The sequence below is a fragment of the Gekko japonicus genome, unplaced genomic scaffold (genome assembly GCF_001447785.1).
Source record: "Gekko japonicus isolate JY-2015 unplaced genomic scaffold, Gekko_japonicus_V1.1 scaffold241, whole genome shotgun sequence".
NCBI lineage: Eukaryota > Metazoa > Chordata > Lepidosauria > Squamata > Gekkonidae > Gekko > Gekko japonicus.
In genome coordinates this window covers 4,046-16,136 of record NW_015160216.1, presented here as the reverse complement: position 1 = coordinate 16,136, position 12,091 = coordinate 4,046, and the positions used below count along the sequence as shown (strand labels likewise).

General features: G+C 39.4%; 1 protein-coding gene across 1 annotated transcript in view; it reads right to left on the bottom strand.

The window, feature by feature from the left end:
- The window catches only part of IMPG2 (interphotoreceptor matrix proteoglycan 2), a gene marked incomplete at its 5' end in the record, with an annotated part of 49,886 nt that extends 38,529 nt beyond the window's left edge, over positions 1 to 11,357 (bottom strand). Inside the window, 5 exons of the mRNA XM_015410572.1 lie at positions 423 to 440; positions 1,494 to 1,552; positions 8,739 to 8,900; positions 10,858 to 10,949; positions 11,308 to 11,357. Of these exons, the coding sequence (XP_015266058.1) occupies positions 423 to 440; positions 1,494 to 1,552; positions 8,739 to 8,900; positions 10,858 to 10,949; positions 11,308 to 11,357 (381 nt within the window). The remainder of the gene's footprint in view (positions 1 to 422; positions 441 to 1,493; positions 1,553 to 8,738; positions 8,901 to 10,857; positions 10,950 to 11,307) is intronic.
- Between the last annotated feature and the right edge of the window lie 734 nt (positions 11,358 to 12,091).

The following is a 12,091-nucleotide window of genomic DNA, read 5'->3' as shown; positions in this document are numbered from 1 at the left end:
TTTATGTTGTGGGCTTCCTCTGCTTATCTTGCAACCAAGTCCACAAAGCCAATAAATATTGGTCACCTATTTCAGTTTACTGAAATAAGGCCTCTGATGACTTGAAAACAAGTCAGTTGCAGAACTGTCATACCATATGAGTTGACTGCAATCGGCATGGATGCTTTACTGTCACAGTCTGTGATGTCATAGTAAGCCTTGAACACTTTTGACCACACAGCTGATGCTTTAGAGTAGACCACTAGGGGAGCCTTATCTTTAGACCCAAGATCCAGAAGCAACATCTGACTAGACTTTTGCTGGAGTGCATTTACACAACATCTCGCTGCTACAGATTGGCTCAGCTGTCTTGGAGCCTTTTAGCAGCATACTAATAACCTATCAGCAGAACAAGAAAAAAAATACTGAAAGTTTTCCTTTACCTGTCATCCTCAGGAGATCTAAATTTAAGGGGGGAGAGAACAAGAAAAGTTCAAATGACAAATGAAATGAGAAAAGGTGCTTCCCAGTTAAGTAGTACATCTCAGCTCTACCAAAATTAACAATATACCATTCAAATAAAGATATTTATTTTACAACCTTTGTACGGGGCAACACCTGCATTCTGGTATATTTAGTACATTTTATGTATCAGTTTTTATGGGAAGAATGCTAAACATGAACTGGAGAAATGTAGGTTCAAATCCCCAATCAACCATGATGCTCGTTATGTGACCTTGGGCTAATAAAGGGTGTAGAGATTGATTCATATTGCTGTAAATTAAAAAGACTATTGTCATTTAATTGTAAAGTAACACAACACAGTATATGTTCATTATTTTTACTACAGCATTAATCTGATGCTCAGGAAATTTAATCTTGCCTGTGTTTTATATTATGGTTATTATTGAATAAATTCAGAATAATTTCAATAATTTCAGTATTTATCTCTATGCTGGATTGTGACCTATGTAAGTATCTGGGAATCTGTGTAAGGAACCTCTGTTACTGTAATGAAAACAGAAACAATTTAGATAGAGGCCAATTTCTCTGTTTCAAAGACTGTGTGTTTTGGATGAACTTTAGTGTTTGGGATGATACGTCATTGAATGTGTATTGAATGACATATCATCCCCCCCCCATTTTGGAAACAAACAATATGTGCCATGGCCCTTACAATCACTGGAGATTTAGGGGTGATATCTGTGAAGGGAGGAATTTGGGGAGGGATTTCACCTAGAAGGGGACATTTTCTCTAGGGGAAGTGATCTCTGTAGTCTGTAGATTAGTTGTAATTACAGGAGAACTGCAGGCCCCCTCCATAGGTTGATAACTCTATGGGATAACTGTAGTTGTATTCATCAATGTTACAACAGTGTGGTCCTCAGAGCTAGTGAATACCTTAGCAAATCTATCTTGATTCTGCAGAGTGATACAAAGGGGCAGCTTTGTACAGAACATCTTGATTAAACTAATAAACTAAGGAATTCTCATGTGTTGACAGAACTTCATACCTGAATTCAGTAACATGGATGTTCTTGTATCCAGGCAATCCTTCATATGAATTTTGAATCTATTTGAAAAAAATGGAGACAAAAATGATAGATCCTGTCCTTTTTCAGGTGGTCTCTCTAATAAATGTACAGAACACACAAAGGTAATTTTAAGTGACAGAAGTGACAATGGCGACTTTCCCTTTTGATTCAATGCTCTACCTTTCATTATTTTTTTTTTGCTATGTGTACTTTCATTCATTTATTTATTTATTTCGGAAGACTGTCCATCCCCATATCTGTTGTGTTCTGAAGGGATTTCCAACTGCCAGTGCTGGGTTAGGCCTAGCATATTTTTAACACTGGATTAGAGCCTGCCATCCATTAGTGAAACATGCTGATGATAATCATTTTTCCTGGCTTTCCTGTATCTTCAGCAGTCATTTCCAACCCCAGGGTTGAAAATGGTTGCTGGGGAAGCCAGGAATATAAGTGATCCTTGTGCAATCCAAACATAGTCCTTGAGCTGGATCTAACCCAGAAAGAATAAAATTGAAGATATTAATTGTCTGCAAAGGTACCTAGATTTGTTGGAAAATATTCAGTTTCCAGGTAACATTTTTAGACCAGTGATATTTTTTAGACCAGGGCTTCTAGTGCCCTGGCCCCACTGCTGGACCTCCTAATGGCACCTGGTATTTTTGGCCACTGTGTGACAGAGTGTTGGACTAGATGGGCCATTGGCCTGATCCAATATTGGCTTATCTTATGTTCTTATGTTTTTATGTACTCACTGGCTCTGGAGCCATATGTGGGTCTTTGACATGGTACCTGTGGCTCTTCTGAGCACCATCCCCCACTGCAGGACCTGTCTCATGTTTCAGCAAAATGGGCAAGACAGTTCCCAGTAGGGCTTGTCACTGGCAGGTGATTCATTCCTTGAACTTGATTACTACCTTTGATGGAAGAGACACACATCCAGACATATTGGATATTTGTTACCAGAACAATTTGGAGAGCATGTGCAGTTACAATGAGAGATTATCCATAGCCTACTGTTAAACTTTTACCAATTGCACATCACATGAGAAAGCAACACCTGGCTCTAAAGAAAATCTTTTTTCTTTTATTTTTTCTGGATATGTGTTTTTTTACAATAGTAATATTGACCACTGAGGAAGGCCCTGAGGGGCTGAAACGTGTATGGTCTACTGGTCATAAGATATACCCATCAATTGTATATGTAAAACTCAGCTCTGTGTGTAAAAAGTTTTAAGAGTCTGATATTTGGATCATTTCTTTTAACCTATTTTATCTTTTACTAATGTGTACATCATAATAAATATTTCTATTTTTATAATAACTTATTTTGTTAGCTTGACCCTCATGTATCACAGCCATATCTTGGGTTGAGTTTCCCCCCTCCTCTTTTTTCTCAGTTAATTCATTGAGACAGTTACTAGAGAGACTGGATGATGCATGAGCTGTAGGCCCCGTGCAAGGGATAGAAGTAAAGAGTTCGGAAAAATCATGTAAATGCAGCCAAAGTTATAGTCATATATTTAATAGTTATATCTTGTATTCTTGTATGTATTTGGTGGGCAAAGAAAAACAGCAAAACGTTCATTGTACCAAAATACATTCTAAGCAAGATTCCTGAAGAGTTTTAAGACCATGTAAAGAACAGATTTGTATTACTAAGTTCAAGTGAACATGAACCAGAACTGTGGGTTGAAAACAAAGACATTATCAAGGAAGAATGTGCAAAGACTATTCCTGTAGCCAAAAGAAATGAAAATCCTCAATGGATGACTGATGAAGCTCTTAAAATTGCTAAAGACAGCCAAGATGGAAAAGTAAAAGGTGACAGAAACAGTATCAAATGCCTAAATGCAGTGTTCCAGCAACTTTCACATAAAAACAAAGAGAACTATTTATAATGGGCAGTGTACAGAAACAGAAGAGAACTACAAAAAAGGAGACTAAGAGAGCAACATGGAAATAATTAAATGAACAAGACTGAATAAATAAAAAGTAGGAACAATACACTGAAGAATCATACCAAAGAGTCGAAAGAATGACAGTTTCCTTCCAAGAAGAATCTTTAGAAGAAGAACCTACAGTTTTAGAAAGTGAACTGAAAGCTGCACTGAGAGCAAGTGGGAGGGGAAAAAATGCAAGGATTAGATGGGATACCGATAGAGCTATTCCAAGCCACAGAAACAGAAACCATCAAAATCTTAATTCGACTGTGCCAACAAATATGGAAAATAAAACAATGGCCCAGAGACTGGAAATGGTCAATCTGTACTCCAATTCTGAAAAAAGAGACATCAAAGACTGTAGCAACTATCAGACCATTTCATTAATTTCTCATACAAGTACAGTGATGCTCAAAATCATACAAAAAAGACTGTTAACATATATGAAACAAGAAATGTCAGATGCTCAAGCTGGATTCAGAAAAGGCACGGGAGATCATATTGCAAATTTACATTGGTTATTGGAGTATGTGAAGAGGATCTAAAGAGCCTCTTGCTGAGGATAAAAGAGGAGAGCACAAAGGCTTGAAACTCAACATCAAAAAAACTAAGATCATGGCATCCGGCCCCATCACTCCTTGGCAAATAGAAGGAGAAGTCGTGGAAGCAGTGACAGACTTCATGTTCCTAGGATCCAAGATCACTGCAGATGGTGACTGCAGCCATGAAATTAAAAGACGCCTGCTCCTGGGGAGGAAAGCAATGGCAAATCTTGACAGCATAAAAAAAAATAGAGACATCACCCTGCCAACAAAAGTTCGTATGGTCAAAGCAATGGTATTCCCAGTAGTACTGTATGGCTGAAAGAGTTGGACTATAAGGAAGGCCGAGCGCCGAAGAATAGATTCTTTTGAATTATGGTGCTGGAGAAGACTCTTAAGAGTCCCCTGGACTGCAAGGAGATCAAATCAGTCAGTCCTAAAAGAAATCAACCCCGACTGTTCCCTGGAAGGCCAGATACTGAAGCTGAAGCTCAAATACTTTGGCCACCAAAGGAGAAGGGAGCACTCACTGGAGAAGACCCTGATGCTGGGAAAGATTGAAGGTCAAAGAAGACGGGGACGGCAAAGGATGAGATGGTTGGACAGTGTTATCGAGGCAACGAACATGAAATTAAGCAAATTCCGGAGCATAACAGAAGACAGGAGGACCTGGCGTGATGTGGTCCATGGGGTCGCAAAGAGTTGGACATGACTCTGCGACTGAACAACACTGGAGTATATGAGAGAATTTCTGGAGAAATTCATCTTGTGTTTCATAGATTACAGCAAAGCTTTTGACTGTGTGCATCATAAATAGCTATGGTTGGTTTTAAAAGAAATTAGCATTCCATGGCATCTGATTATTTTGATACCTGTTCTGAAGACAAGAGGCTACTGTAGCACAGAATATAGAGAAATTGAATGGTTTCCAATTGGCAAGTGTCAAATAAGGATGTGTTTTATCTTCAGTCTATATGCAGAACATATCATAAGGAAAACTGGATTAGATTTAGAGTGAAAACTGGTGGAAGGAACATTAAACAATTTGAGATAAGCAGATGACACCACATAACTGGCAGAAAATAGTGAACACTTGAAACATCTACTTTTGAGTGTTAAAGCACAAAGTGCCAAAGCAGGATTACAGTTGAACATCAAGAAGACAAAAGTAATGCCTGCTGGGGAATTACACAACTTTAAAGTTGACGGTGAAGAAATAGAAATTGTTCAAGATTTTCTATTCCTTGGTTCCATCATCATCAACCAAAAGTAAGACTGTCTGTAACCAAGAAACCAGAAGGAGATTGAGACTGGGAATAGCAGCCATGAAGGAGCTAGAAAAGATCCCTAAGTGTAAGGATGTGTGGCTGGCAACCAAGATCGAGACAATTCATGCCATAGTAATACCTATGTATGGGCGTGAAAGTTGGACAAAGAAGAAATTTACAGAAAGAAAGTAGATTCCTTTGAAATGTGGTGTTGGAGGAGAGTTTTATGGATACCGTGGATTCCCAAAAAAGACATATAAAGGGATTGTAGATCAAATGAAGCCTGAACTCTCCCTAGAAGCTAAAATGACTAAACTGAGGCCATTGTACTTTGGTCATATTATGAGAAGACAAGAGTCACTGGAAAAGACAATAATGCTAGGAAAAGTGGAAGGCAGCAGGAAAAGAGGAAGACCCTGTGTGAGATGGATTGACTCAATCAAGGAAGCCATGAGGGCCCTCAGTTTGCAAGGCCTGTGCAAGGCTGTTAACGACAGGACATTTTGGAGGACATTAATTCATAGGGTTGACATAAGTCGAAGGCGACTTGATAGCACTTAATACACACACATTTCAGCTGAAAAAAATCGTATGATTCTCTTATTAACATTATATAACTAATTTTATTAATTTTCTCTTGTTAATGTTTTTATACTATTCCTACATTATTACTGTTTTAATCCTTCTTATATCAGAATTGTACTGTTTTACTGGCTCTTGCTGTAATAAATTAGATCGGATTGGAATTCACACACACATTTGGTGAGGTGGTACAGTGGGCATACAATAGTCATGTGGCTCTTTTTGGTTTATGGTAATTTTGAATGTGCCTTCCTGCAAGCCACTGAGTACCACTGGTTTACACTGAACAGGGAAAATTTTGAACAAATTAATATAGCACTGTTTAAAATGTTTAAAAATGCACTTTATATTTATTTAGAAAGCTGTAGGTGGCTCAGAGGTTAAGACGTTGAGCTGCAGACCAGAAGGTCTGTAGCTAGGCAGTTCGAGACCCGAGTGCTGTGTGACGGAGTGAGCTCTCATCTTTGGCCCCAGCTCCTGCCAACATAGCAGTTTGAAAGCAAGAAATTACAAGTAGATAAATAGATACTGCTTCGGTGGGAAGGTATCAGTGTTCCGTGTGCCTTGGCCTGTAGTCATGCTCGGCCACGTGACCACAGAAATGTCTTCAGATAACACTGGCTCTTCGGCTTGGAAATGGAGATGAGCACCGCCCCCTAGAGTCAGATTCGACTGGCTTTCGAGCAAGGGAAACTTTCACCTTTACCTTTACTTTAGGTTATGAAACTCATAAGGAAAATCTGCTAAGGTGGCATCATATTGTAGTAATAAAGGAACCATATCAATGTATCCTGCATCTTCAACAGACAATCCTATGTGCTCAAAAGAAAGGCTTATTGTGTCCAGGTGCATAGGTAAGGTTGATAGAACGGCAACTTTAGAAACCTGTAGACCTTCAAACATGCTTTGAGACAGGCCTGTTATGTGCCAGTACATTATTTGCCAGTCTTAACCTCTATAGCAGCCTCACAACAGATCACTATTCATGCTATATATACAATTAAAATAGCAAATGACCAAAACTTATACCAGGTCCTTGTGTCCTTTGCTCATCTACTTTCTGTTTACTACAAATATTTTTCTCAGTTCTGAAAGGTCATCACATGTAAGGATATATTAGTGTAGGGTTTTAGGATGGTAGAACACTTGTATCAAAATAGTAAGATGATGCACCAGGTGGGTCTCCTAATAGCATTGTTTATTGTTTTGTATCTAAATAATATAAATACTATAAACTTTTCTACCACATGGTCCTTTAAGAAACAGTAAAGATAGTGGTTCTGGAGAAGCATAAAACTGTGTGAAGCTATGGGCTGGAAAGGAGCAGGATAGAACTAGGTATCTGGGATCTGAAATATTTGTGAATCCAAGCCTAATTATTCATTCAATTTGGTTCACTCAGACTGAGAAAAGCAACCCTTCTTTGCACTCACCATGAAGCAAGAAACAATGCAAGAAACCACTATGGCTCTTCTCACTGATATTTACAACTTCATGAGAGGGAGGGCAGGAAGGGTTGCATCAGTGCTTAGTTCTTGTGTCCCTTTCTTAAATGCCCAGGGAAATGCTAATCACCACTTTGGGGTCAGGAAGCAATTTTTCTCCAGGCCAGTTTGGCTGGAGATCCTGGAGGGTTTTTTGTCATCTTCTGGGCATGGAACAGCGGTTACTGGGGTAAGGGGGGAAGTATTTGTGAATTTCCTGCATTGTGCAGGGGGTTGGACTAGATGATCCTGGAGGTACCTTCCAGCTCTATATGATTCTATAAAAACAACCTTCACTTTAAACTCACTCTGCCCAGAATAAAAACCTGTCAAAAACTTCTAACTGGTAATGGTGTCTGTCCAAGCACAAAGAGAACTAGGCAAAGGATGAAAGGAACATCAGCATGCCAAGTAGCCATTGTCCGATCAGACATTTCTTCCACATATAGTATGGCACTATTCCTTGGCCACATATGTTGGAAAATTAAAGTGTCTTGCCTAATCTGGCCACGTATAAGAGTTAGAATGGCTCTTTTTGCCTGCAGGATGGAATATATCTATTCCCCATATGGGCCACAATCTGGCAGGAGACTAGACCTAGTATAATATATTCAGCAGTGTTTGCCAAGGCATGATCCAGGTGAGTTAGAGAAACAATTATGATTGTTACTAATAATTTACTTCTTAGTTCTCACAATAGCAACTGTCTTAGTCATTTAGGCAAGGGTGGATAAGCAGCGCCTTAATCAGGGATGCATATAGAGAGTATATCTCCCCAGTGCCAGCTGGCTAGGCAAGCGAAGCCTAAGGTTTCAGCTGGAAAGCAGCACTCATGGTGAGAGAACCTTATATAGTTTATTCTATCTGCAGGCCTGGGGAGCAGAGGGAGGGATTTTATAACAAGGGCAAGATCCAAAACCCTTTGTTCTTCCCTTAAGTAGTTCACAATGTAAACAGATGAAAGTTTGTAATGTAAATAAATAAATACTTGTAATGTGAATAAATAAATAAATAAATAAATAAATAAATAAAACCTGAGGTCATCTTTTTCCTGTGTCTGCCCAACAACGTTCGCTAAAGAAGACATATGAAGCAATATAGTAATGCTCACAGTTTTCTTGCCCTCGCTCTACTTCATTGGCTGCAGCCTTTGATAGGAGGGGGAGAAATGATGATGTCACATCATATCTTCTTTAACTAAATGTTACCAAGAAGATGCTACTCCAGGTGGGAGCTACACAACCCTCATAGAGGACAGAAACAACAGGGGACAGAAACAACAACATCAGTAGATGCTGAGGAGCATAGCCATTTACCCCAGAAAATACCATTAAAGAAGATAAAAATCTGCATGCTCTGTCATTAACATTTCAGATTATAGGGGGAAATGGACAGGTGAGGCAATTACTTCAGAAATGAATAGCTGTGAGAGTTGCTGGTACTCTTCAGTGAAAGGGTCGCTGAGTTCGATGCTGTATTTCTCTTCAGGAAGAAGAATGCTGAACTCAACCACCTGTTCATGTGCCAGTCTCGCCAGTTTCTCTTCCTCTTTCTTTATTTCATTATTGAACTGAAGTGGTGGGGAAGGAAACATTGAATGAAAGAGGTTTAGAAGAAAAACCTTACCCTCATTAGTATAATTTCTGCACAAATTCACTCAGAATAAATGTCAAAACTTATTTTGAATACAATTTGCTTTTCAAATTTCTACCACTCTTGGAGATATGAGTTCATTTCCATAGCTCTACAGTTAAAGGCAGACAGTAGTTACTTAAGAGAACTGAGTTGTATCCTGTGATACACACTCATTTCTTGATTGTTAACATGCAGTCAGATTATAAATTTCTTGAAAACTATGCTAGGATACAACATCTGAGGAAGTCCTTGGCCTCTATGCCCAGTTGTTGGCCATCGATAGTAACTGGTTGGCCACTGTGTGAGGCAGGATGCTGGAATAGATGGACCACTGGTCTGATTAATGCTGTAATGTACAAATCTCTTTAAAAATTGTTTACCAAAGGTGAAAAGTGGAGTGGAAGACATATTGGGGAAGAGGCATGATTGACAAGTAGTTAGGGAGAGATGCTGGGAACAGAGGTGGTGAGTGGGTGAGGAGGGAGGGTTGAACCAAAGTAGGTGGATGTGTAGGGAGATAACAATAATAATGGCCAAAGGAAGGGTTGGAATGTTACCTTGATTCACCTATGAGATTTCATAGGTCTAAGTAGTTTGTAATAAAATATATAATCTTTCCCATGTGTATCTCCTATTTTCTTAGTGTAAGGCAATAATTTTCTAACCAACATTCTTCATTTATATCAACATATCTCAAAAGCACTATATTTAGATTGTTATCCATTCTCACTCCCCCCTCCCCAAGTCTTTGTGTTAAAAGATCTGAAAGATTAGGCTAGAGGACAACTAAAGTTAAGACATTCTCGAAATTTTCAGCATAATTTGGCAGTTGAGTATAACAATGAAGCATATGAGATGTCACCTAAATCCCAAAGCATTCTTTTTAGATTTTGTGGTTTGCAAAGTTTCTTTTCAGCAATAGTTTACAGATGCTTTTTCTGAAGTGGAAGGCATTTATCATAGCAATAAACAACTGAAATGCATTATATACAGTAGTTCCCATCTTGGCTACTGAAAATAGAAAATGGTCTGTACTTCTCAAAGACCATCATTTAATTTATAGTTTCCCAAACTGGAAAATTAGTGGGATCTAGCTAGGAGATCTCTATTAGTGGGATCTAGTTAGGATACTCCTATTACTCATATATATGATAGGGACCTTACAAATGGTTCTGACTCCCATTTTCAATCTGTAACATATTGCAGCCTAAATATTGGCTAATCTTATTATTGCTGTCTGATAAGAAGGATTTTGCCACAGTGGAGGTGGCAGGATTAGATCACTTTCAACTACCTTCAAAACTGACAAGTCCATGAGATACTACCAATTCTCAAACAAAAATAGATCACTCCACTCTAACAGGGGGCAAGATTTCCCATAGTGCCAGATCTGTTGGATTTAGGGGGGGGAAATCTGATTCAGAATACCCTGTTTTGTAATATCAAGACAACAACAGTTGATGTTTGAAGATTATACTAGTCTTGGGGAGCCTTCTGAAGCTCACTTAAACAGAAACTGAGGGGAGAATTATTATCACAAACTGGAAAATTAGTGGGATCACAGCTGTAACATGTCTACAAAGGAATGGGTCACTTAATCTTGTGCAGACAACTGAGACAGTGTACAATTAACATTTGGTAGAAAAATAGGACTGTGGCAGCAGGCTCTGTCCCCACCCTCTGAGCACTGATTGTACCTTGTGCACGGAGTGCATACACACATGGGATCTGTGCACTAGGCCGATCAATCAATGCATGAGGGTCAGGGACAAAGCCTGCTGCCATTTATACACTGCATTTATGTGCTGAATGTAGAGTGCTTTGGTCACCTGCACAGAACTAATGAAACATAAACACAATTCTCTGCCTCCAAAATGCAAAGGAGTCCATACACTTACTTCAGTGTCTTCAATCTTGTCAGTAATAGTTTCTGAAGGAGTCTCAACTGAAACCTCATCGGGAGGCAGAACTTTGGCAGCTGCATCTTAGGAAGAAGACAAGTGGCATTTTGAATGGATGTACACGTATCTTAGAGTCTTAGACAATTACATTACTGCATTAATGGTGGCCTATTATTAAATGTTTCACATCACCAAATAACTAAAATTGTGTTATAAAATGTGTCAAAACAAAATGTCTTCAACAGTTCATCAATGTGATTTTAATATGGCAGACCTTTCCCATTCAGTACAACACTGTACAAGTCTTTTGAATTATAAAAGATAGGAGGGAAGCTTTGAAGAGGCCATGCAAAAGGAAGCCCTCAAGACTCATGAACAAACCACATGGAACATCACTGTAGGCATAAGCCTTCTCAGCAGTTTTCAGAGTAGGGAACATACCTCTCAAAGTGGTAGAAACACCAACTGGAGAAGGTGTTGACAATCCAAAACTGAAAAATAAAAAGATTGAATGTAAAACTAGAGGTAAAATTATTTTTTCAATAACCACCTTGCTCTTGCCCAGTGTAAACTAGGCACCATTTACAAAACTGAGAGTATTCTTCAGAACACAATTTGGATGAGGTGCAAACTCTACATATTTATTATTTGATTTATTAATCCTATTTGTACCTTGCCCTCCCCGCAATGCAGGCTCAGGGCGGCTCACAATCAGTGCATAAATATAATTAAAACAACATAAAATCATCTAAAAACAATTCCATTATAGCTAACTAGCAGTAAAGCCCGTTGTGAAAGCAATACAACAAGATCTAGAAAGAGGCTCTGGGGCAGTGCTCTGGCTTTGGGCAAACAGTGTCAATTTGCTGTGGTGACCTCAGCAGGGTATAATGACAGAGTCCTCTGTTTTCTCCAGAGGAACTGATCTCTGCTACCTGAAGAGCAGTTGTAATTGTGAGTGATCTGTAGCCCTCACCTGGAGATTGGCAGCAGTTGTTACCCAGGACAAAATGGCTGGTTTGGAGGGTGTAGTCTATTGCATTCTACCTGTCTGAGGTCTCACCTCTCTGCAAACCCCACCCTCTCCATGCTCCAGGAGGCAGAAGCCTCCGGTCGCCCACTCCCTTTCCCTCCCCCACCACCGACTCCTGGGCCGGCAACTGGAGGCCGGGTCCCTTCCCCCTCACTCACTCCAGGGCCGGCAACGGGATGCTGAGGCCTCCAG